This window comes from Dermacentor albipictus, chromosome 9, assembly GCF_038994185.2.
Source record: "Dermacentor albipictus isolate Rhodes 1998 colony chromosome 9, USDA_Dalb.pri_finalv2, whole genome shotgun sequence".
In the NCBI taxonomy this organism is placed as follows: domain Eukaryota; kingdom Metazoa; phylum Arthropoda; class Arachnida; order Ixodida; family Ixodidae; genus Dermacentor; species Dermacentor albipictus.
The window spans coordinates 84,551,036-84,578,296 of NC_091829.1; the positions used below are offsets into that span (position 1 = coordinate 84,551,036).

The 27,261-nt window shown below is 50.5% G+C and overlaps 1 protein-coding gene across 1 annotated transcript in view; it reads right to left on the reverse strand.

Annotated features, from left to right (window-relative positions):
• LOC135919858 (putative PDZ domain-containing protein PDZK1P1) overlaps nucleotides 1-27,261 on the reverse strand; it is a 163,446-nt gene that overhangs the window by 49,829 nt on the left and 86,356 nt on the right. The window contains exons 2-4 of the mRNA XM_065453834.1: nucleotides 7,289-7,567; nucleotides 4,923-5,180; nucleotides 864-1,040 (exon numbers count right to left, since the gene is read on the reverse strand). Coding sequence (XP_065309906.1) covers nucleotides 864-1,040; nucleotides 4,923-5,180; nucleotides 7,289-7,567 — 714 coding nt within the window. The remainder of the gene's footprint in view (nucleotides 1-863; nucleotides 1,041-4,922; nucleotides 5,181-7,288; nucleotides 7,568-27,261) is intronic.

A 27,261-nucleotide genomic window follows, 5' to 3' on the forward strand; every position in this document is an offset into this window, starting at 1 on the left:
CAAGCCGCACCGCACGCGTGCGGTCGGGCGAAAAATTCCACGTATCCAGCACTTGTGCGCAAATTACCATTTACGCTGCGTGCACAGTGTATACCTTGCACCTTGTAAACCGAAATTTGTGCACAAGTGTTTGATACGTGCAATCATTCGCGCGACTAGGGCCGATATACGCTCGAGCCACCCATCGCCGCACCGCAGGCGTGCGGTCGCGCGAAAGAATGCACGTATCAAACACTTGTGCACAATTGGAAACATTGGTTGCGCTTTTTAGACAATCACAAGGAAGGAAGACAGGACTAAATTGTCTATTGTCAATTGGACTAAATTGTGTGATTGTCTAAAAAGCGCAACCAATGTTTCCAATTACAATGAACCAACTTGCCTAACAACGCATTCTGCTAAACTTGTGCACAAATCTCAGTTTACTATGTGTAAGGCATACACTGTGCACACAGCGTAAATGGTAATTTGCGCACAAGTGCTGGATACGTGCAATTTTTCGCGCGACCGCAAGCGTGCGGTGCGGCTTGCGGCGATGGGCGGCTCGAGCGCAAATCGGCCCTAAGCGACTGGCCTAGAGTGCGCCCAAGAAAAAACGAATCAGCGACATGGCTCGCGCCTTCGTTTGCACTCAGCCTAAGTTGCTTAGTGCGCTATGCCAATGTCGTCCCGCTGGGACCTCGTTTACGGTACCGTTGCTTCGGGTCTACTTCCGCTCCAGCGAGTCGCTGCTTGGGAGACCCACGTGAAGTTATACGGAGTGCCACGAGAAATTGGGTCGCTGCGACGGAGCGCGCGCGCCGAATCCGGACCGCGGGTTATACAGGCGAGAGAGAACCGCGCGGACGGGTACTCGCACGCACCTCGACGAGCCGGTCGTTCTTTCGCAGGCCTCCCAGTTCGGCGGGGCTGCCGGGGTCCACCTGTCCGATGAAGTGTCCCTGGCGCTTCTTGTCGGCGTGCAGGTTGAAGCCGTAGCCGTCGAAGTTGGGCCACTTGGACAGGTGGCACAGCCGGAGACCGTCGTGGCCGGCGGCCTCCTGCGATTCGGGGGGGAAAGGGAAACGAACGACGATTGAGAGAGGGAGAGGAGCACTGCAGTCGTATACAGAACTCGGGTAGCTTCAAGACTACAGGACGAACACGTGACTTCGCTTGTACAGCCCATTAAAAATATAAAAAAATAAAGACAGAGAGAGAGAGAGAGAGAGAGAGAAAGAGAGAGGGAAACGCGCGTGGACGATGGTGTAAACAGCTGCTCGCGTTCCTTCTTTTTTTTTTTTCCACCTCGTCGCGCACGGACCCATCAATGTGACGTTCAGTCGCGCAGCACAATGAGTTCGTCCAGACAGCATACAACTGTCGTGAAAAATACAGTCGCGTTAAAAATAGAGCTGCAAACAAGGTGCCCGTGGTCAAAGGGGCCCCAAGACTGCGTGGCGTCGCCGAAATACGAAAAAGAAAGGGAAGAAATAGATATATTAATAACGTTCCAATTACTGGTACTCATTTTCGTAAGCCACGATTTTTCGCAAGTCGGCGCCGCCGATCATTCTTGGGGCCTCTACGACCACAGGCACCGTGTTTGCAGCTCACATCGAACGCCACTGTAGATTGGCTGTGCTGCGCGCATCGATACAGGTGTACTACGACACCGTGCACGCGTGGTACTCCTGGCGCTGCAAGCGCACGGAGAGAGAGAGTGCGGACACAGGCGGCTTTCACTTCCCAACCGAGCTACATATGCGGCTTGGAAGTGTGGTCACACTTTCTAGGAAAGGTGTGTCACTGAGAGAGAGAGAGAGAGAGAGAGAGAGAGAGAGAGAGAGAGAGAGAGAGAGCAAAAGAAGAAAGGAAAAGGAAGTTCACAGCCAGTCGGTGTGTGACGAAAGCCGATTTCTCGCATTATGCAAATCTCGCAACCGTCTGAGAGAGAAACACTGCGGCGTGAGGGGGGGGGGGGGGGTCTCGTTATTGTTTCCTCCAAGTTGCTGGGAAAGTCCGTTTACGACAATGAGCGCAAAAAAAAATGCCACAACAAACAAGATCCCCGTGCCATCCGCGCCCCCTACGGTGCCTCGTCCATTGCCCCAACTTTCGCATCCAACCCTTCCCGCGAGTTCAGAGCGCTCGCCGGACACAAAGCAAGGGGGACTGGAAACGTCGTTCGCACTCGGGTTCGGTGCTTTTTGGTCGCACGATAGGTGGGCTGTAAAAGTGAGAGAGAGAGAGAGAGAGAGAGAGAGAGAGAGAGAGAGAAAGGTCAAGGAAAGGCAGGGAGGTACGTCAACCATATGAACGTCCGGTTCGCTACCCTACAGAGGGGCAAGAGGGTTGAGGAATGGAGAGAGAGAGAGAGAGAGAGAGAGAGAGAGAGAGAGAGAGAGAGAGAGAGAGAGAGACCTGAGGGTGTCGCTTCGTCCGGAGGTGCACTGTTCATCACTGCGCTTCTTTGAAGTCGAAAGACCTCAGTATTATAAGGCGGATGTATAATCTTTTGATCAAACCGCACACAAACGGCCCGGGAAATAAAAGATAAAAAGCGGGAAACGAAAAGGAAAAAAAGATGAACGCGGTCGAAGCCAACAAAATTTGACCATTTTCCCCAATAGTCACAATTGGGAAAACTTTCGCGCGTGAACCCGACGACCGCTGCGTGAACCCGACGACCGCTTTTTCCGCCCGATAAGCCGACTCGACCCGACTTAAATCGGGTTCATGTAAACGTATGAGCCGAGCTTGCGGTCAACCTCCTGCGACACTGAAGGGTAAGCAACAGGGGCGGACCTTCCGCACCTGTGTTACTGCGCCAAGTATATTCCGGCAGCGTTTGATAGCGCTTTCGGTAGAGTTCTAGTAAACTCTAGTTTCGGTTTCTATATGGACATACATTGAGTCAGCGTGGCTCCCACGTGCGACAGTTTTACATTTGCCCGCACGCGGCAGAGAAAACAGCCGGAAAATAACTCAGATGTACCCGCCAGTAGTGGGGCTGGCCGTACTTGGCCCTTGGAAATAATACGCCTAAATTTCTTCCCTTTCCCAGTTTAAGCTAAGGCGGATGAGAACGCGGAACTATTTTCAGGAGCACTCTCCCTCCTGCTCGCTTTGCCTCCGTAGCTTTCGCTTCAGTGCCACTGAAAGTGTTCCGCGAGCATAGGCTCAAGGTTTGAAGAATAAGGCGTGGCAAGGCCCCTTAACCAGAGCGATTTAGTTTAGGGGACGCAAAAGACTCTTTTCTCTTAGCTATTTGCTACCTGAATCATGACCATCTACTTAGCTGTGTAGGTGATCACTGTTAGTGACATTGGAGTGGTGGTGGACAAGCACTCCTTCATTATTGCAACGCATATGACAGAGTGCAGCTGTGGCAGTATGCGAAGGTGTTAATCTATAAGCCATATTAGGTTCTTTGAGTTAGTATGTAGCGGCGACGGTACTGCGCGTGCGCAGTGCCGTGGCACCTAGTTCTTGCATACGCAATCCGCTTGGGTCTCCTGGTATAAAGCTCTCTACTAACAACAAAGCCGCTCGCGACAAAATGCACCCGCTAGCATTCCGTGCAACGATAGTGGAGACGTGTGTGTATGAGGGGAGGGGGAGGGGGGAGGGAGGGAGTGAGCGGTGCATGCGCACACTTCGCGAAGGTATCGCGCCGGTTGCCCGCTGCTTGCGGCACACGCAGACCGGCGCCCGTACATCCGGGGCTCGGGTTGCGCGCGCGCGACTGGCGTGCACGGGAGAAGGCAGGCACGGCCTTGGCTCGCTGGCTTGTCTTACACCGCGAGCGCCCGAGAGCGAGCTGTTGTTTTGCACGAGGAAGGCACGTGCGCTTTAGAGTTTAGGAAATTCGCATTCTTCCCCTTTCATTTCTTTTATTATCTTCTTTTCTCTCTCTCTCTCTCTCTCTCTCTCTCTCTCTCTCTCTCTCACACACACACACACACACACACACACACACACACACACACACACACACACACACACACACACACACACACACCTTGCTTTTCTGTCGGTATGCGCAACTCCAAGCAGGTTTTTCCTTCGCAATAAGTTATTCGCCAGCGCTAGGACTGCACGTGGCCGTCCGTGTTTAACGTGAAAGGAAACTTCGCAACAGCGTTGTATTGAACACTTAGAGGAACGCAACGAAGAGAGATAGATTTGAAAAAAAATACCCGTGTTAGTAAATTACCCTTCTACAATAAGAAAAATGTTACTCTTCCCGCGAGAAGACGCTCCCGAAGTCAGAAAATGCGCAAGACGACAGCCGCGTGGTGGCGAAGCCGTCTTGAAGTTGCTGAAACAGCCCGCTGTGACGTCATGAATATCGACGACGTCTGCTCGGGGCCTAGTTAATTTTCTTATGTAACTAAAATATGGACTACACTGCGTTCCTAAAAGGGTGAAAACCGTACTTGGGTGGTTTCGAGAACCTTCACTGTGAAACAACGCGGCCCGAATACGAATAGATGCGCTGTAAGCTGCAATTTACACCCTCAAAAGTGCACAAGGAGTGTATAGTGTTAGTTTACAGCGTGCTCTGAAATCCGTGACGCCACACTGACGTACCGTCGCATGGGCTTCAAGCGCTACATAAAAAAAAGAAAAAAAGAAATGAAACGGCAGGTTTTTATAATACATTTACTTATTATTTTGTGTTTCTTCTGCTGTGGAGAATATATTGCCGTTGCTGGTCGATTCAGTGTGACTTCGCGTTTCCCACTGGTCGTTTCGGTCCAACCGGCCAGTGTACAGCGCTTCGACCAGCACGGAAATGACGGACGCTTATAGTGCATGCATGCCTGGTCTCCGCGGCGGCGGGAACTCGTGAAAGACGACACTTAAAATAATAATAATAATAATAATAATAATAATAATAATAACCCTGGAAGTCGGCAACCTATCATAACACTCACGCCTTGCGGCGGCGGCGGTGCCTCCTGCTGCTGCTGCTGCTGTGCCGCGGCGGCGGGCTTGCTGGCGCGCCGGGCGGCCGCCTTGACGCTGCTCAGCTGGATGACGTTGGGCAGGTCCCCGTGGATGGCGACGCCGTGCTCGCGGTACCAGGCGGCCGACCCGTCGTCCACCACCAGCAGCCGGGTCTCGTTGGGCACCGCCTTGATGCGCTCCACGATGTCCCGGTGGTTGGCGCCCTCCACGTTCACGCCGTTCACCTGCGCCGGGGAGGAGAAGCGCGGAACCCGCGGAGCTGTCTACACATATGTACAGCGCTGCTGTGATAACACACCCGGAAGCTAATCCAATTGACCGTTCCTTGTTCGACCATGCGCTAATCAATCCAAGCCTCCACATTACTGAGAACCGCTCTCTTGTTTCGGAGTTCAAACGAACGGTTTTTTCCTAGGCGTGTATTGGGTGTTGATGCCAGGACTCTACTTGAACAATACGACATTCGCGGCTTATAATAGTGTTTATTGCGCAGTGCTCGCGAACTTTTCCGACTCAACGTCTGGTGCGCCTTCCTGCTTTTTAACTTTGTCTTGTTTACGTTTACGTTTCAGAGCGCAGCTCTTAATTAGATTTGCGGAGAATGAAAGCGAACGGGAAACGCAGCGGTAGATGAAAGAAAGCGCAGGAAGAGAGTACAGCAGAACCATGAGCCGGTAAGCGGAGGAGGAGCGGAAAAATTATTTTTAGAATAATTTTAAAATGAAGTTCGGAGCTGTAGTTGCTTCGTGACCACTGTGGCGTAACAGCCCAAATGAATTTAGGGACAGGACACTCGAGAGGCAGCGCGACAGACGACCGTTACTGCAACGCGTCGCATCGCCTCTTCTTTGTCTCGTCTCTAAATTTAGCCCCTACGCTAGAGCGATTCATCAGTTTGCCACATATGGTTAGCGTTAGACCCACGGCGTTTCGATCCTCGCGCATCCTTGTTCCCGTCATTCGCCATTTAACGAACCTCAGCACCAGTTTGCTGCTACCATAGAGTTTCTCACTATATTACCCAGAGGGAAATCTGGCGCTGCTGCGCTGTGGTACGCATGGGAATGCCGGTATATTGTGACTTCGTAATGGCATCGTTCTCGGAGAGCCAGGTAAGCAATGTTCCGTTTGTCACAATGATTCGTCTTCTACTAAAACTGCACGTAAAAAGGTGTTTTAGCTTTATTATTACACAAAAACATGTTTTGTTTAACTATGAAAACTTGTTATTGCATGTACAATTATAGATGCGTAAAAAGTATCAGCGGGCCGCTAAAGTTGGAGTACAGACGACAAGATTCGCGCTCTCTTTGAAACAGTTTGTCGTCTGCTCTTGCTTTTCTTCCTTTGGTCATGCATTGTAGGTGAGTAAAGATGTAATTTGCGCGAATGGAAACATTTTATGAATATTTTACTTCCAGAACGCTTTATGTGTGTAGCCATATCCACGTTTTGGACGCAGCCTCTTACAAAATCACCCAACACAAGCCTCGCAGACACATATACCATCATTCCGATGACGGCACGCCGCAACTTAAGAACATTACTCAATGGCTGCTACCATTGAGTTTCTCACTATAACACCTAGACGGTAATCTAGCACCACCGTCTATGGGAGTTTCTTAAGGGTGTACCGTGCCGTCATGGGAATGACGGTATATGTGTCTGCGAGGCTCGTGTTGGCTGGTGTTGTAAGAGACTTCGTCTAAAACGTGGATATGGCTATGCAAATAACGCGTTCTGAAAGTAAAATCTTCATAAAATGTTCCCATTCACGCATATTACATCTTTACTCACCCACGATGCATGACCAAGCGAAGAAAAGCAAGAACAGACGACCAACTGCTTCAAAGCGATCGCGAACCTTGTCGTCTGTCCTCCAACTTTAGCGGCCCGCTGATACTTTTTACGTAACATGTAGTCGTACACACAATAACAAGTTCTCATAGTTCAACAAAACATGTTTTCGCGTAATAATAAAGCTAAAACAGCTTTTCACGTGCTGTTTATCAGAATATGAATCATTGTGACAGATGGAACGGTACTTGCCAAGCGCGTCTTCAAGGTGTCCTGTCTCTACGAGAACGATGCCAATCCGAATCCACAATATACCGGCATTCCCATGCATACCACAGCGCAGCAGCGCCAGATTTCCCTCTAGGTGTTATAGTGAGAAACTCAATGGCCGCTACACTCCGTGTAGCGTGGCTTTCACAGCCGGATGCACGTTCCGTACACGTGTTTCCTGACCATCGGCCGCCGTGTTCTGGACCCGCGCACCCGCGAAGAGCCCCAATAACGCCTCGATCGCGGACACAACAACGAGACGCACCTCGACGATGGTGTCGTTGGCGCGCAGGCCCGCGGCTTCGGCGGGGCTGCCGGGGTCCACGGCGCCCACGTACTGCAGCTTGCGCTGCTTGTCGGCGTGCAGGTTGAAGCCGTAGCCGTCGAAGTCCGGCCGCCGCACCAGGTGGCAGAGACGGGCGGCCGGGGCTCCCGCCGGCAGGGAGGGAACCTTGGCGGGGGCGGCCGGGGGAGAGGAGGATGACCCCCGCCGAGGGTGGTCCGAGGACGAGGAGGAGGAACCCACCGAGGCGCCGCTGTTCCTCTGCGCAAAGGAGGAGGGGACGGGTGAGCAACTCTGTGTGTGTTTTCTGTTTGCTTGATCTCGTTGTCATTTTCATGGACTCGAGTGTTACCGCTCGCAGGTGCGAGCCGTAATTTGTAAAATCAACAACGACAACAACAACAATGACGACAACGACGTCTTCGTACACCAGCAGGTATATGAAAAGGGAGCATTCACAAAAATTTTTTCGACCCATCACGCGAGGTCGCGTACCTTCGTGTGGTTCTGCGGTTGCAGCGCAGATGCGTCAGCTTTAAACACGTATAAAACGTACATAACTTTAAACGTTATATACATAAACGTATGAAACGCTTATAAACGTAGAAAACGTATATAAACCACCCGCAGGTAAAGAGAACGCGAGAACTACCGTACTGGGCCTGCGTTTAGCTGGTGTCTGAGATAAGCTTGTCTCCAAATTTTCTCTCTTTTTTTACTTCAGTGGAGCTAGGTTTCACCACACACACACACACACACACACACACACACACACACACACACACACACACACACACACACACACACACACACACACACACACACGCACATGCACACGCACACGCACACACACGCACACACACGTTGATCGTGTGTGCAGGAAAGCGACGACGAACCTTTTGGAAGTATTAACGTTTTCGGCTGGTGGACCAGCCTTCGTCAGAGTACATATTATATATATACAGAGGCCTCTTTCCTCCCATTAGGCAGGAGCCGTCCATGCTGCCGCGTACTCTTTCAAGAGGGCACACGTGTTGTTTAAATAAATAAATAAATAAATAAATAAATAAATAAATAAATAAATAAATAAATAAATAAATAAATAAATAAATAAATAAATGCCTGAAGACGAACTACCTCGTCCTCTCTCATTGTGAACAGTGTCAGTACATTGACCGGCAAATTAAACACAACAGTAACAGCTCAGACAGGGACGTATGCGGCGTAGCGAGGGTCAGTTGGGTTATGATTATATTGCGCAAAAACACTTTGTCAGTTTACATAACTTCATGCAAGAGCTAGCTCAAGAGCTAATCCAAATTGCATAATATACTCATCAAAGAAAGTAAGAAGCCACAAGAAGACTTCACGCGCCAAAGCGTTATCATTCGCTACCCGTGCTTATACTTGACTCCGAAACCCACAAGAGTTGTTTATGCGGTATACCCGTTGAATGTCGACAACTACCGACTGACCCGACCCAGATACACCCCAAACACCAACTGCAGCCGCAGCCACTGCCAAGCCGCAAACGGCCGTACTGCACAGATGGCATGAGTGATTAATAACCTCATCGTGTGCCTTCGCTATACTTAATCGCACGGCAGCAAATAAAATTTCGTCTCACAGAACTCAACATAAAAACAGCCCTTCAGAAGGCTTCTGGCAAACGACGCAATGGAAGTCTGGTGCGTTGCCGTTTTTTTTCTCGTCGCTTTATTTTCAGGTAAACTTCCGTTACTTTTAACAGCGTACACCAAAACATTCCGTCGATATCTTACGACTGACGTGTATACGTACTACACACGTTTGTTATATCGCTGGCATCACCATAGTTGGCTTATTCATCCTCGTTTTGTTTTCACGTTTTGCGATTGTATCGACGCTGGGCTGCCATTACATGTCTTTAAGTGATTTCCTTATCTATCTATCTATCTATCTATCTATCTATCTATCTATCTATCTGTCTATCTGTCTATCTGTCTGTCTGTCTGTCTGTCTGTCTGTCTGTCTGTCTGTCTGTCTGTCTGTCTGTCTGTCTGTCTCTCTCTCTCTCTCTCTCTCTGCGCCGGGTGAACCTACGTAGGGCTTAACGACATTTAGCTGTGCCTGTCGTTAGCCGTGCGCTTAACTGCGCTGGTCAAGCAAGCATTAAACACTTAAGAAAAAGAAGAGAAGGACAGAAAAAGGGAGGGAGAGATGGGGGAGGGGGGCATCGCGTAACGAGAGGCGCTCGGGTGCCGGATCACGCGCGTCTAAACAAGCAACCGCGGCTCAAAAAAAAAAAAAAGCGAGATGGTCACAAATCACGCTTCCGACTCCGCCTCCTCGTTTGGGACCCGCCCACCGAGGGAGACGGTGGCTCGTTTGTGCGTATATATGTACACCGCCGCATTTGCGCGATATGCGAACGACAAAATGGTCTCCATCTCTCCGACAACGAGAATTGAATAGTTCTTATTATTTCTGTTTATTTTTTTCCCCAAAGGCACCGTTTCTTCTTTTCTTCCCTGTACGTACAACAAACACACACACACTCATGCACACATCTAATGGTCGGCCGCATCATTGCACGTCCGAACGGTTCTGAGAGGCACGCTCAACAGTTCCGTGCACTGGTGCTGCCATAAAAGCCTGAACACGCGCCTTTTGAAGGGTACATATACGAGCTTAATTAATGATATAATTTACGCTTAGGCGCAGCAGACAAGCGACGCCAACCTTGGGAGAGCGCACGCTGATACGCAAGATATTGTTTTTAGATCATAGTGACTTTTTTTTTTTTTTACGGCGACTTGGCTGCCGACGATTTCGCCTGCTTCAGAAACCTGTCTGTGTAAACTTGCTCGAAGCAGGTGTGCCGCTGCTACGTCCTTTCACCGCCAGAATACGACGGAAGGTCAGGAGATCGACGAGCTAAACTTTCTCGCGAGCTCGACTTTCTTTTTCTGTTTTGTTGTTTTCGTAAATCTCGACGCGATATTCGTATATAAAGCGAGTCGAAAATCCGTAAGCTTCACGAAAAAAAAAAAAAAACAAATTGGGGAGGGTTTCGCCGCAGCTTCCTCCCAGACGCGTTCCGGTTCGCTCTGGTTCGGGCCAGAGTAACCAGAGCGGGACAGCGTCGACGACTTCTCGAGCAGAAACGGAGAGGCTCTTGAACCGACGCCGCTAGCGCTTGAAAACCGGAGTTGCACTGGTGGGCGAGAAGCCATTTGTACACGCCGACTGCCGTTACAACGCTGCAACGAGGCACCCGGCACCACACGCACGCGCGCACACACACACACACACACACACACACACACACACACACACACACACACACACACACACACACACACACACACACACACACACACACACACACACACACACACACACACACACACACACGTAGAAAACTGCGACGTGATGGGCTTACGTATGGGGCCGATGATTGGAACAAGGCATTCCAGACTGAAGGGCCTGGTGCCATTAGGGGCTAGATTCCAGATTGAAGGGTCTATGATGTGCTGCTATTGCGATGAAGTCCAATGGCACCAGATCACAGACCCTTCAGCCTGGAATGCCTTGTTCGAATCATCGGCGCCATACGTAAGCCCATAGCGTCGCAGTTTTCTACGTTTTCCACATGTACTTGCGACGGCATGTTGGTTGCCATGCGTGAACGGCGCACCGCGGTGAAACATCATGCACCGCCGACGGCTAGAGGCAAGCGCTTCCGCAGGGCCAACGAGACACCTCCACATACGTCGACGACGCCCGCAACGAACGGGCGGTCAAGGCGAGGCGTATGCGTAAAGAAAAACAAAACAAAAAACGGATCACTTTGAACGTCCGTTCGTGACGACGCCCGCAGCGAACGGGTGGTCAAGGCGAGGCGCATGCGTAAAGAAAAAAAAAAGGGTCACCTTGAACGTCCGTTCGTTCCTCGAACGTCACTCGGCAGTAAAGCGAAACCGAGCTAGAACAATCAGAGGAAGCGACGCGGAATGCGAGCGCGGCGCCGAGATTAGCCCGTATCTGGCCGCCCTCCTCCTCCTCGTCACGTGGTCGAGACAATGTCGACAAAAGCGTTCCCAGCGCGATAACGGCCGTCGCGCCGCTGCAACGTCATGGTGGCCAGAGGTCGCCAGGGAAAGTTGAGTGCAACTCGGTGCTTTCAGTTTCAGATGCAAAAAGTACAACGGGCAACCCTGGCGCCGCGTTATCGTTCAGCTAACATGGCGACGATGGTCGGCACATGGGTTTTTCCAATGTTCGTGCAATGTTTCTAATTTTGGGGCTTCGCGTGTATTAAACAAGAATGAGTGCACTGGTATGCACAACCTCCCACCTCCTAAAAGAATGTAGCAATATCGCGCGAGCGTCGACCACACGGCGTGTCAACGGCCTTGTGCGGCGGCAGGGGGCACTCCTGAAGCGATCAGGGCAGCAGAAGGCTCTCGAAATGGAAATCGCGCATGCGCATATCGCTGTCGTCGAACCCGGCGCACTTCGGCGCTGCACTACAGCAAAGCCGCTGACACGCCGTGTGGTCGACGCTCGCGCGACCTTGTGACATTTTCGGGGAAGTTGTATACAAGCGACATCGTTCCAACTTGAAAGTTTTGGCTTCAAATGTTCTATAGTGGCGTTATATATAGTGGCGTTATATGTTAGGCTTTCACTTTCCAATCAGCCACAGTTTTATGAACACAGCTAGGCACTTTTCAATGCGCGCATACACGTTATATATACATAATCGCATCGTAATCGCATCATCTACCAATGAATGGAATAATCTGCCGGCCTCCATTGTTAACATAACCAATACATCTGCTTTAAGAACTACTATCGAAGAATACTTTTGTTAGTCCGCACTTTCAATTTTTTTAATTATTATTATACCCTGTTATTTGCACATGCTCAGTATTTCGTTCCACTCCCTTCTGTAACGCCTTCGGGCCTTGAAGGTACAATAAATGAAATGAAATAAGAGGCCAACAAACAAAGACACCAAGGACAATATAGGGGAAATTTCCTCTATGTTGTCCTCGGTCTCTTTGTTTGTTGGTTTCTTATGATTAACAAAAATCGGGAACTCTATGGTTCAGAACCACACACCGGGCTGAAAAAAAAAAAAACAGCGTGCAGATTAGTTTCGCGAAAGTTTGACTCGCGTCGGCTTTCGTCGACTTGCGTCGCTCGTCTAACTGAGACCGGCCCTGAACGTGTACAGAAAGGAGGAAGCACGCTATGCGTATCCGAACTGGCGTACAAATAGTGCACAACATACTGCGACGTGCGAAGCGGTTTCGGACAATCGGCACTCGAACTACATATCTGTTCGGGGAAAACAAGCGGCTGCGGACTTACCGGGTCACCGACAATCGTTAACTCTGGCACCTAAAGCTGTCTCTTTGTATCGCTGAAGCAGATAACTTGCTTGTGGATGCAACCGTGTACAATGGCTTTCTCTTTACGCACCTGCAGCTATAAGCAAATGTTATCAGGTATCATTTAGAAATAGGCCACGGGGCATGTTCTTTTCTTTCTTGCATTTATTTCCTTTCCCTTGCCTTTCGCGCGTGTGTGCGTGCGGAAGGGTACATTTTGCACTCACTGCGGTACTTGCGTGCGAACGACGGGTTGTTAAGAGATCGCTTTAGCTCGGACCCAACTCCGACGTCGCGTCTTCAAACACGTGCAGAACGCAGAAAGGCTTTCGTGAGGCTACCGATTCGAATGAAACGTGCTGCATTTGAGAGAAATATTCTGTAAGTAGGTCCGCCGACTGGACACATACGTGCTGATTGGCTGTGGGCGCCTGGCTCATTCTGACGCACACACCAGCCCAGCCAATCAGAACTTCCCAGCAGCAGCCGAGGCACCACGGCGAGCACAGAGAGTATAAGCCAGACAGGGAACGCAACACACACGCGAGAATCCTTCGGCCACCGCTCGAAGTGGGTCATCGTCCTTGCTGCTCGAACGGGTGCTGCCACGCGCGCAGAGGAGCACGTGCCGCAAGGCGCCCGTGGCTTGTTTGTGCTTGCGCGTCCGTCGCTGGCTGCGCAAACCGCAGCGTATACAGCGCCGCCCAAGGTCGCCTGCGCTTCTCGAAAGGACCATTCCTCGAAGCTGAAGAAAGCCTTCTCGCCTGCCGAGGCCAAGTCCCTTTGTGAGCGCGCGCGGCAGCAGCGGGTGTATTCCGGCGTGCCCGCTTGCGAAGGCTCCGTTGCCTGTATACACCGAACGCGCCTTCGCGCAACGCGCTTTTCAGACGCGCGCTCGGCGTCGAGCACAAAAGGATGATACGGCAACCACGGGGCGGTGCTGCCTGTGGGTGCGCGCGCAGAGCTGCCAGTTACGCTCGGCCGCAACACGAGCTGCTCAAGTCGTTCGCCGCGGCATACGCGTCGTCTGACAAGGCAACAATGTTCGCGACAGTGTAGTATAACTTGAGAGCGTCGACGTCGCCTGCAGTTCTGTCTATGCTTGGGCATAAAGCTTGGTCCGGGCCTATAATACTTCGTTCGCATGAACTCGACGCCGAGTGGGTCGACTCGGAAGTCGAGTTTTTATTGCGAAAGCAATACTGCTCGCACTTTCGGCCCATCGGTGGTCGTGGCGCCTCCTTACACAGCTGCGCGTCACGTGACCACGTGACGCCACGCCAGACCGAGAGACGGGTCCCCAGCTCGCGGCATCGATGGTGGAGGCGAAGCCTTGCGCGCCGCTACTGCGGCGCTACCAAGAGAGGGCGCTCGCAGGTGTGACGTCACGCTAGGAGGATAAATGGGGCTACAGCTCGGCTCCTCGCAGTGGTCGGCGCGCTGCCTTGCGCTATGTCGCATGATGTATAGCCATAAGTTTAACAAAGGGCAACAATGTCCACACCATCAGCCGAACTAAAGCGCAGCCAAGGGTATTGCTTTCGCAATCTTCCAGGCTTAACCAAGCTAAGCCTTCAGCCAATTTTTTTTTAACTGTAGAGAATCCCTTTTTAAGTCACCTGAGTTATATAATACAATCCTTGTCCTTAATTGAGCTGGATTACTCGAAGAGAGAAATCGGAATGGATAACCAACTAATCAACAAAACCTCACTAATCCACCTAATTCACTGCACATATTGCAATTTACGAACTATAGGCGGCGAGTTCGCCTGGCGTGTCGACTTGAAACGAATTCTCGGGATGACACCAGTTTCGAGATATTCGTTCTCAAACCGCGCGACGTTCCAGTCGTATTTCGTGCTTCGACGCTAGATAAAAACGAACGTTTTGTTACAACAGTAAATGGAAGAATAGCGCATTTTTTTACCGCAGTTATGACGGCGCATATTACGAAACCGCCGCCACCTTCAAAATCCCGTTCCGAATGATTTTACAACCGGAAATAGCACATGACCTCGTCAGGATGCGCAGGTCGCGCGCTACACGACATGGTGCACACACTCGATATGTAGGAGTCGAGCGTTAAGAGTATTTTCCTTCTCAGGATGCAAAGCTCAACGTTCAGACAGATTAAGCACGTGTACATACCGTCCAGGAAATTGACAAACAGCTTTGCCCAGACAGGAAAATTCGTAAGCTCCGTCGCCTGACGAACGACCGGGTGGAGTGCGCTATAATAACGACAAAGTAAAAAGGCAATCTAACGAACGCTCCTACAGCTATAGAGTACCGGTGAACATTACCAACAAGTCAAAACGACGCAGAGCTCTCTTGTGCTAGCCTAAGTGGACCTCGTGCACCAGCTTGCGGCAACCTAATTGGATAAGTGGAAGTTTGTTTTTCCTTCTTCCGTTAGCGTTATACTTGAGGAACTTCACATGTGCGCTTCCCAGCACGCGCCTATATAAGTGCCCACGCGTCCACGTAGATCATATATATATATATATATATATATATATATATATATATATATATATATATATATATATATATATATATTATTGACGCGATTTAAGAGAGAACAATGGCACCTTTGCGTGGTATACCGCTTACTCCTCCTCGCATGTCACATAAAGAAGTTCCAAGAAAGCGCGACAAGACATCGTATATGCACCGCGAAATTCGCTTACAGTGAAAATAGTGTAACGGCCGGTTAATATCGGTTGACAGTGTGTGTATCAGTAAACCGGTTTACAGCGTAAGAGCGTGAGGTACAAACCAATTTGCACTTTTCAGGGGTGTAACTCGGTTTACAGTGTACACAGTGACCTAGCACGAACACATGCAGAGTTCTGCACAACAGTCCAGGAAGCCACGCAAGACAGTACACGAGAACGCGCGCAAACGTGTACACAGATGAACAAAGTACTAGAGAAATATTGCGAGAACATGTGCACATAAGTTCACCGTTTCGCAGACGTATACACAACCTCATCCAATACGAAAGGGCACACCTCATCTGGTGTTCGACCCGCTGTTCCTGCTAACGTGCAACTCAGTGTATCACCGACTGCTATAGTTTGTTATGTTGTTCTCCTGTTGAAAAAAATCTTTCTCAAGGAACGCTTCCTCATCAAAAGCAAACACGAGGGAAATTAAGGGCTTTTAAAAAAAAATTATGGGGTTTTACGTGCCAAAACCACTTTCTGATTATGAGGCACGCCATAGTGGAGCACTCCGGAAATTTCGACCACCCGGGATTCTTTAACGTGCACCTAAATCTAAGTTCGCGGGTGTTTTCGCATTTCGCTCACCTTCGGAATGCGACCGCCGTGGCCGGGATTCGATCCCGCGACCTCGTGCTCAGCAGCCCAACACACCGAGCAACAACGGCGGGTAACTACCGGCTTTAGAAAAAAAAAAAAAAGTTGGCGTTTCCTTTCACATCGGGTCGACCCCGTTTATTCTCCAGTCTTTTTGCACGCCGTCTGCCACGCGCGCGTACAGGACAACGCGACGGTAGCCTCGGTCGTGCAGGAAAGCCAACCGTCTTCGCAAACGACGGGGGGCGTATACGTATCGCAAGTGCGCGTGACGCGCCACGCTCTGAAGGGGGGTCGGCGAACACAATGGCCACGAGCGATTAGCTAAGCGCCCAAAGTCACGCACACACACGCACACACACACGCCCGACAATTAGCTTAACGAGGCAAAGTAGCGATCAAACGAGCAAAATAAACACCGACGCTGTCGAGGCGTCGGGCACGAAGCGAAAAGCCTCTAACGGGGCGGAGGTCAGGCGCTATAGCCGGGGTTGGGGGGAGGGGGGCGCGGAAAAGCGAAAGGCGTGCACGTCGGCGCGAGAACGGAGGGGGGAGTCGAGGTCACGCCGCGGCGGAAAGGTGATCTAGGGGCAAGAAATATTGAAAACGGAAAGCGGCGAAAAAGAGAGAAAGATTAAGGAACGAAAGGAAATGGATAAAGGAAGAGGGAACAAAAGAACATGCGAAAGAGAGAGCCAAAAACAAGAAGGAAGGAAGCAAGGAAGGGAGGAAGGAAGGAAGGAAGGAGAGAAGCGAACAGAGGAAAAAACAAACGAACGCGAAAGAGAGGAGGAAAGAAAGAAGGAAATAATTAACGAAACAAACGCAGAAACGAAGAAAACCAAGGCTACCAAAGAGGGGGAGAGAAAGAAAGAAAACGAGAAAGGCAGGGCAAGAAGGATGACGTGGATGCCGCGAATAATGGAACAACGTACGCATCGCCTACAGGAAAAGAAAGCGAGAAGGGACGAAGCTGACAAAATAGTCAGGGTGGAGAAGGGCGGAACCCAAGCACGCGGATGCCTTCCGTCAGTTTTGTCCGTCCTTGGAAAAGAAAAAAAAAATGGCCCCGGCCGCCGTGCGCGATGGCTACCGTATACGCCGAGTTCAATTAAGGGGTATTATTGTCGCACCCGGAGGCACGGCACGTGTATATTATACCCGGGCTTGAAGGTGGATACCGCCTTTCAGCAAAACCGTGTCGCACGGACTACGGCTACAGACGGATGGGCTACAGGCTACAGCTACACGGTTTCTCGTATTGTCGCTCCGACGAGCTCAAGCATCCGGCGCTTTCCTGGCGCGCGCGGCATGCTTTCATCATCATCATCATCATCATCATCATCATCATCATCATCAGCCTGGTTACGCCCACTGCAGGGCAAAGGCCTCTCCCATATTTCTCCAACAACCCCGGTCATGCTTTACCCCATGACATTTTGGCTGTTTCAGAATAGTGGTCCGCTAAAGATATAAAGGGGGGGGGGGGGGGCTATCGATTAGCGCCTCGCCACAGCGCATGCTCCAAACCTGCTTTGCGACGTCTGCAACGTCGCCGCGAACATGTCAAAAAACGCGTCAACGCCACCCTCATTGAAGATAATAAGCTATCAGGTACACTTTCCGTCCTGTAAGATACGACGAATCGCATTATTTCACGTTTCTTTCTTTTTCTGGCATTATGTTTTCATTTTCCTTCCGCATGCAGGAAGGGTGACGCAATCACGTGACGCCATCGCAAACCGGGAACGCTTACCCTACATTCTAATACACCTTCGCGGCGGGGTAGACTGCGAACGCAAAGTGGTAGCTTGTTGGGGCGCCCTAACCATCTAGACCCCCTTCGATATTGCATTTAGGGTCGACCACTCGAACCATATAAACCCCGTAAAGTGCGTTCTAGAACAGCTATAGCTGGTCTATGAGACAGTTTACAAGATAAGGACAAACAGCGAAGGTGCGGTCGACAGCGACGACTATACGGCACATGCGCGACAACGTCCCCGAGCGTCTTTTGCCAAGGAAACGCGCGCCGATGATAAAGAAGGAGACGACGATATGCCCGAGAGAGACGCCACCAAATCTGGGGGTGAAGTGGCCCCTCTACACACAAGAGCTGTCGCCTTATAGCAAGGTTGTCGTGGAAACTTTCATGGCTCGCCGAAGTTGCAATCAGGGCTGTCACGACGTTCCGATAAATTAACATTTTCGGCAAAGGGGGGGGGGGGGCGCTACAGGTGGAAAGGAAAGGCGGCAGAGAGAATTTGAACAGGATCGAAACGCGCATCTTGATTCGAGCGCCTTTCCTGTTGCAAATTCTTCGCTCTGCCCCGAAGGGAATCCCGGCTCGACGACCGACTACTATCAGCAGAAGGAATTCTACATCATCGACAGGACCTAACGTCACAGAAAAAGGCCCGCGCAAGCGCAACTGCGCTTCTTGCAATCAACCAGCCTTTGTGAACGTCTCTAACTGGAACGCCCTTTGTGTGTGTATCTGTGTGTGTTCTTTTTAACCCCTTCCTCTCTGTTCTTTTTCTAACCCCTATCTCCCAACCCCAGTGTAGGGTAGCTAACCGGAGACTGATATCTGGTTAACCTCCCTGCCTTCCCTCTTCATCTCTCTCTCTCTCTTCGCTCTGCCTCTGCGCACCACTCTAGCGCTTCCCTCCTGCACAAAATGTCGCGCCAGCTACATAACCCACCAATTTGCTATCCTGAAATGAATATTTAACAGCGTGTGCGTGTGTAGATACAAGTCGCACGTGAGAGAAATACAGGCTTCCGGAGTCCGCATTTGTTCCTTCCTCTTCGATATAGACTATACAGAGAGAGAGAGAGAGAGAGAGAGAGCTAAATTTGCGCGCGCCTCCTTACCGCCTTGAGCACAGTACGCTCCAGGGCGAGCTATTTCTAGCATATCCGGCGACGTTTCCGCCCGTGTGCACAGAAACCGCGACGACCGAAACGATGAGCGGAATACGATCGCATGTAGACGGGCGCGGTGTAGCCTATTTACCCTCTTCCACGGAGTTAGTTTTCCGGGCAGATTGTCATCTCCTACACGTACAAGATGAAGAGCAAAAAAGGAAATAGAAGGGGAAAAAAAGAAGACTATCCGTTTCCACCCATACCGCAGGTCTTGGCAGTATAACGCTACTTGGAGGACAGAAGATTCCCGCTGGTTTTTTTTTTTTTTTGATCGCCACATAGGCTGCAGATCCGAAAGCCAAACGCACCAGTGAAACCATGCTCAGAGAGTGCGCGAGACACTGCGAAGCACCGAGTGTGGCCTCCGAGATCGTAACGATGCATCACTTCTTGTGGACTCGAAGACAGACAGACAGACAGACAGACAGACAGACAGACAGACAGACAGACAGACAGACAGACAGACAGACAGACAGACAGACAGACAGACAGACAGACAGACAGACAGACAGACAGACAGACAGACAGACAGACAGACAGACAGACAGACAGACAGACAGACAGACAGACAGACAGACAGACAGACAGACAGACAGACAGACAGACAGACAGACAGACAGACAGACAGACAGACAGACAGACAGACAGACAGACAGACAGACAGACAGACAGACAGACAGACAGACAGACAGACAGACAGACAGACAGACAGACAGACAGACAGACAGACAGACAGACAGACAGACAGACAGACAGACAGACAGACAGACAGACAGACAGACAGACAGACAGACAGACAGACAGACAGACAGACAGACAGACAGACAGACAGACAGACAGACAGACAGACAGACAGACAGACAGACAGACAGACAGACAGACAGACAGACAGACAGACAGACAGACAGACAGACAGACAGACAGACAGACAGACAGACAGACAGACAGACAGACAGACAGACAGACAGACAGACAGACAGACAGACAGACAGACAGACAGACAGACAGACAGACAGACAGACAGACAGACAGACAGACAGACAGACAGACAGACAGACAGACAGACAGACAGACAGACAGACAGACAGACAGACAGACAGACAGACAGACAGACAGACAGACAGACAGACAGACAGACAGACAGACAGACAGACAGACAGACAGACAGACAGACAGACAGACAGACAGACAGACAGACAGACAGACAGACAGACAGACAGACAGACAGACAGACAGACAGACAGACAGACAGACAGACAGACAGACAGACAGACAGACAGACAGACAGACAGACAGACAGACAGACAGACAGACAGACAGACAGACAGACAGACAGACAGACAGACAGACAGACAGACAGACAGACAGACAGACAGACAGACAGACAGACAGACAGACAGACAGACAGACAGACAGACAGACAGACAGACAGACAGACAGACAGACAGACAGACAGACAGACAGACAGACAGACAGACAGACAGACAGACAGACAGACAGACAGACAGACAGACAGACAGACAGACAGACAGACAGACAGACAGACAGACAGACAGACAGACAGACAGACAGACAGACAGACAGACAGACAGACAGACAGACAGACAGACAGACAGACAGACAGACAGACAGACAGACAGACAGACAGACAGACAGACAGACAGACAGACAGACAGACAGACAGACAGACAGACAGACAGACAGACAGACAGACAGACAGACAGACAGACAGACAGACAGACAGACAGACAGACAGACAGACAGACAGACAGACAGACAGACAGACAGACAGACAGACAGACAGACAGACAGACAGACAGACAGACAGACAGACAGACAGACAGACAGACAGACAGACAGACAGACAGACAGACAGACAGACAGACAGACAGACAGACAGACAGACAGACAGACAGACAGACAGACAGACAGACAGACAGACAGACAGACAGACAGACAGACAGACAGAGGGCAAGCTACTCCAGATAATTTGATGAGAAATGAAGAGACACGCTGTGATACGTGAGCGCGCGCCAAATTGGCCCCGACGGCGAAGTGCGACATTCAAATGAGAGCCTTTTGATTCATTAATTGATTTAGTGGCTGACTGCTTGATTGATTCGTCGACTGATCGAATTTGTTCGTCCTTCCAGGGAGTAAAAAAAAAAAAACAGGGAGAGGAAATACAAGGACGTTAACCAGATAAGTAATCGGGTTTGCTATACCTAAACTCGGGGAAATGGGGACAGGAAGGAACGAGACGATTAAAAAGAAAAGAAAGAATGAAAAATCAATGACGTGAGTTACGTCACCGTGCGGTCACTGTCATTCATACCAGCCTGTCTTTCTCTCAAACGCAGAGAATGGCTTTTTCTGAGCTTAATTGCCGTCTTCGGAGTGTGTGGAGTTTGCTTGCCACGGCGTTTTGTAAGACCATGGAACCCAAAACTCACAATCCAAAAAGCGCCGACGGATATCCATCTCACCGAGAGCACGAAGGACATCGCTCGTCAACGCACAACTTAGTAACGTTCGACCGTCTCAAAACACCGAAGAAACACTGGGGCTATCACGGAGACGCCGCAGTGGAGCTTTCCCGGATTAACCTTGGCCGCGCATGGGGGTTATCTATAACGCGCATACAAAAAAAAAGAGAAAAATAAAGAAAGAAGAAGCACACGGTAATCGAGCGTATTTTGCATGCCGACCGCGTCGGAATGCGAAGGCCGAGGAATCGTACCGGCGACCTTGTACCCATCGGGCAGGACGCCACATCCACCGAGCCTCAACGATCGCATTTTGTAGTCGGGCGCAGGCACGTAGAGCAGTGTTCGCAAGTCGCATACGCGAGAAACGTTATCTGCGCTGCCGCGACAGGGCTGCGCGAGGATGGGAAAGGAGGAGCGGTACCCTCGCCTCCGCGCCTACACGAAGCGCTTGCCAGTGCAAAACACGGGCAAGGCTAGTCAACAGCAGATCGCTGGTACCGTGGCCTTCGGTAAAGAAAACAAGACAAAAAAGAAAGTCCGATAAACACCATGCAGTCCGTGATGTCCTCAGCTGGCGCTATTCCTAAAATGCTTGTACTATCACATCGCAGCTCCGATAACACGCGGCCTTGGTATTTCTGTCGTTTTTTCCGGCTAAAATGGTGCCCGGCTGACCGAGTACGCAGCGCCCGCGAACGCTTTCGCCGGTGACCGCGGGGTGGCGTGACAGTCTGCGGAACTTGCGGATACCGGCGCACTTCTGCAGCGGAAGGCAACATCGCAGATGCTGCAGTATACGGACAGGAATAAACAGCGCGCGTTCGCAAACCAACCAGTGGATCCCGTCACAGAAAGCAATACTTGTCTCCGCTTGCTTATACAAACTTCATTACCTTACACGAATCAATCAATCCCTTGATCGCGTTGCATAAAAAGAAAGGAAAGAGAAAAAAAACAAACGATGATGTTTCTTTTTATTGTTGCCGAATTCGGCATGAAACAAGGCCGACATCGTGCCGTTTGCAGTTTCCACCCACGGGTATGTATGCTGATACTGACATCGAGATTATTGCCAAGTATGAGTCGAAAATTCTTGGCGACCTAATATACAAGGTAGGGATATACAACGACTTGTCATGGTTCGTGCTTACCAATGTTTGGCGAGCGTCACGGGCCTTTATCAAGAGGAAGTACTATATTTTAACGTCACGACAGCATGCGTGATGCGTGCTGCCCCGCGAAGCAGGTGACAAGCGCCTTTCCAATGCCTTCCACTGCCGACAATCGAAAAAAAGAGAGTCTTCCCGACTGACTGCGGTAGCAAGGTGTTCGAGCATTACGAGTTAAGCTCGTAGCTTAGTATAAACTAGCTGCGGTAAACGTTCACTTACAAACCAAACACTCGATGGGGGTAAAATGCAAAAAAAAAGTTAAAAAATACGCCCGTGTACGTGCATTGGGTGCACGTTAATAGAACCCCAGGTGGGCGCAATTAATCCGGAGTCGCCCGCTAAGCAGCGTGCCTCATAATGAGATCGTGGTTTTTCGGCAACGTAATACCACAGATCTCTCTTATGTTTCTTTTTAAACTAAACGAGCTTGGTGTAACGCACCGAAAGACGCACATGAACAGAGTTTATTAGATGACTGCACGTGCGCATGCGCTGTCGCGATGCTTCGAGGCCCGGCAGCGGGGAATCGAGCGCGCGTGCTCGTTCCCATAGAGTTCTATGCTCGCTCCAAAGCGCGAGCGTTCCGTGCTACCGCTCCCCGGCGCTTCACTCAGCCGCGCCTCCGAGACCCACGGAGATTACGTAACCTGCGACACTGGGTGCGCGGCACACCTCGCGTTGCGCCGTCGTTACTCAAGTCGTTTCGGCTCACCTCGCGTGACGTAACGGATCACCACGCGCAGGCGCTTTGCGTTATACCTGCGCGCACAATACGCACATACGCTACGCGTAAAGAAGGTGGCGTGGAGACGACGGACAGCTGTACACTCTAAAAACTGTTTGCACCCTTTGGGGTGTATATTTGTCCCACAACAATAATCGTCATCTGCGTTGCTTGCGTTTCCTTTCTTGAAAACTCGGCGCTCGCTACTTTCCTGTCGAGAATGCTGCGTCACACTGATAACGCGCATGCCGTTCGTGACTGGGAAGTACCGGGCTCGCAGCGTTAAAGAAAGGAAACGTGGGCAAGACAGATGACGATTATTGTTGTGGGACAAAAAGACACCCCAAAGGGTGCAACTGTTTTTAGAGTGTACAGGCGAGAAGAGCGGCCCGACGCACACCTGCACTGAGGTTGTGGCATTGCTATTCGGCGCACTGAACGATAAGAATTCGCCAAACACCATTTTATTCTTTTTAAGGTTAACCTTGCATTTCGAGAACGTTCACATACGAGGAGCGCGTTCAAGACTGCACTTCCCCCAAGGTCGAAACCGTCGCCAGTCCCATCGAATCTCTGTGACGTCATGCTCTGCCACTTGTCTATACAGGCGCAAAGGCTCGGCGTTATTATAAGTAACGCTGGATTGGTGAACGAAGAAGTCAGCGGGTCAGTCTAAGCGTTCGTATATAAAGACGTCTGGAGTAACCACGCAAAAACCCAATACACACAAAGGGCTCGCTCAAATGAGGTCGTCGTGCAAATAAGCCGAGACGCGACACGGCGTGCTATAGGAATTAAAGAAAAATAACACGAAAATAACCGAGCCGCAGCGACAGCGGGTCACGTTTTTTCGTGACGCCGTTACGACCCGCGCGCGTGACGGGGCGGATGCCGCGACAGATCGGCGTAACCGAACGGCGCTAACGCTAGACGCGCCACCGAGGGCGAAGCAGCAGCGTGCGGCCGTCTGAGCAGTCTCGGGTGCGACAGGTTGACGGCACGGAACTAGCGACATACCTGTACAATGTATCAAATTATATGTGCATTTATGTTATTGATGTGTATGTGTATTTATGTTATTATGTTATTGATTTATGTTATTCATAAGGAACACTTATTGATGTTTAAGTTCTACCGTGTTGCAAATTGAGCCTATTGTAGTCAATACTTTTGTTATTATTGTTCTTGTGTGACTGCTGCTGCCAAGGGTGGCGAGGCCCAGTCAGGCACGTTCAGTGCCTTTTGTCGCGTCCCCCAAGGCATTTCTGTAAGGAATGTCTTGAATAAATGAATAAAGAAAGAAAGAAAGAAAGAAAGAAAGAAAGAAAGAAAGAAAGAAAGAAAGAAAGAAAGAACTCGTAGTCGACGACGCCGACTGAGAATCTGGCGCGCATCGTAGGCAAATGGTACAACGCAAAGTGCACCCGCCGTGGTTGCCCAGTGGCTATGGTGTTAGGCTGCTGAGCACGAGGTCGCCCGGATCGAATCCCGGCCACGGCGGCCGCATTTCGATGGCGGCGAAATGCGAAAACGCGCGTGTACATAGATTTAGGTGCACGTTAAAGAACCCCAGGTGGTCGAAATTTCCGAAGTCCTCCACTACGGCGTGCCTCGTAATCAGAGAGTGGTTTTGGCACGTAAAACCCCGTAATTTTTAACGCAAAGTGCGATGTAGAACAGCGTTGCATTAGTTCGGTGCAGCTACAGTGCAGAAGAAGCAATTAAAAAAATTAAATTATGGAGTTTAACGTGCTAAAACCACTTTATGATTATGAGGCACGCCGTAGTGGAGGACTCCGGAAATTTCGACCCCCTGGGGGTTCTTTAACGTGCACTTAAATCTAAGTACACGGGCGTCTTCGCATTTCGCCCCCATGGAAATGCGGCCGCCGCGGCCGGGATTCGATCCCGCGACCTCGTGCTCAGCAGCCCAACACCATAGCCACTGAGCAGCCACGGCGGGTGCAGAAGAAGCAATATAGGCAGGAAAAAGCAAGGATGAAAAAAGGGGCGGCTAGCATCAACCAGAAGAGCGTTGCGATCGGTTGCCATCCTACAGCTGGGGGAGGGGTGGGCGCAAGGGAGAGGGGGAACAGATAAAGTGGGAGAGGGAAAGCTCATGTCGCCGATGCAGCGTGCTCTGACGTAATGTGCGTACCGTATAGAGCAGGCTATATGCCTGAGTTACGTGGCGTTCTATTCCACCGGCTATTGTTCGTTCCTGCCTTTCCTTTTTTGTTTCATTTATTTTTCATACACGCCTTACTCGATGGAGATCATTTCTGATGACTGGGATAACCGGCCCTACGGTGGCCTATCTTCCCAAAGCCTCATGTATTAATAAACAGCAACAGAGACAAACGCCGTGCGCATTACAGAATATTTCCTCGAGAAATATAAACGCCGATTCAGACCGGTGCGCTTCGATAATGGCACTAATGCGCAAACGGCTTTCCGAGCCAACGACGGACGTGCAGTGCAAGAAAAATGAGCAAGGCCAACGCGTTCGAAGACGCGAAGGCATGCAGCGACAAACAAAAATAAAACTAAAAGAAAGGATCAGTGACGCAAGAGGATATGCTGGCTTTCCCCTTCAACTCATACAAACATCCGGCCCTGTTTCGACAAAATAATCTTCGGGTACAAGCTCTTGCAAACTTGCCGCCGTGCACATTAATCCCGTCTTTCCGAGAAAGCTTACGCTGGCGAGGTTTGTCGCGACTGCCACAATTACGCTTAGAAGCTCGCGCCGCAATTGCCTCAGTATACGTCCCGCTCCGGAGCTTGTCAATACGTAACGAGGACGCCTACGAAAGAACACAGAAGCAGCGCGTTAATTAGGCGAATATACAAAGGTCGTGTTGTAGAATGAAGCTTTTCAACTGATTCTATAGAGGCACCTTGGTGCAAATATACAACAACCGTAACGTCTATAGTATACATCCTGTTTTTCTTTCCCAGTAGACACTAGCCCAGATATAGACAAACGCGCCTATATAGTTTCACATCTGCGTGACTATACCGCAACGAATGCCGGCAAGAAAATTTCCCAGTGTGTATCGTCACACCAGATATACTCTCAACGCAACCGTCACGCGAGAGGCACCTAACGTTGCTTCTGATCACTGGTGCACAGTTCAGAATCCTTGGACCGTGCGCAAACAAGAAAGAAAAAAAAAATGCCGGAAGGCGAGTACGAAGTCGACACCGTATACGACGGCCATCTCTGGCCAAGGAAACCACGAGGAAGAGATGCGGGAGCGTGATTACGCGATATCCGCACAGACTCACCGAGAGAGTGCGCGGCTATTAAGCTACACAGCAGGCGCGGGAGAAACGTTAAAGCGGAATCACCTGTAAATATACAGTCTCGGCATGGTCACGTGTCCCCACTGTTGTTATCGGCTGCAGTGCCCAGCGGAGCTGGTCGTACAGTATATCCACGAGGGAAACGCTGTCCCACGGCGTCTCTGTATAGTTTGCCAGCTGGCGAACCTTCGAGTTCTAGCGTCCTTCCAAACCGTGCCCGATAATGATCGCCAAGAGACCCGCACCTCGGCGATTCGAAGCGATACAGTGCACCTGTGCGTTTATTTCGCAACATTATAGGAAAATTTCACGTTCAATTACATGTCTTGCATTTATTTGCATCTTTAGCTGAAATTCCAAAGCAAGGTTTCTTTTTTATGGGGGGGGGGGGGGTTAAACGTTGTCGTCCTATCAGGTTGGTGCGCAGTCTCCCTTGCCGATAAGCGAAGTTATTCCCAGTCTCTGCAGCCATTTACCCCCGCGCGCGCGGGGGTTAATCTCGGGGGCCATGCTGCAGCCATAGAGTTTCCCACAAAAATCACTAGAGAGAACAGTGGCGCTACGATCGCTCACCTACTAGTGTTCCTGTATGTGCTCCCGCAGGGAGCTCCCTGTGGGAGCATA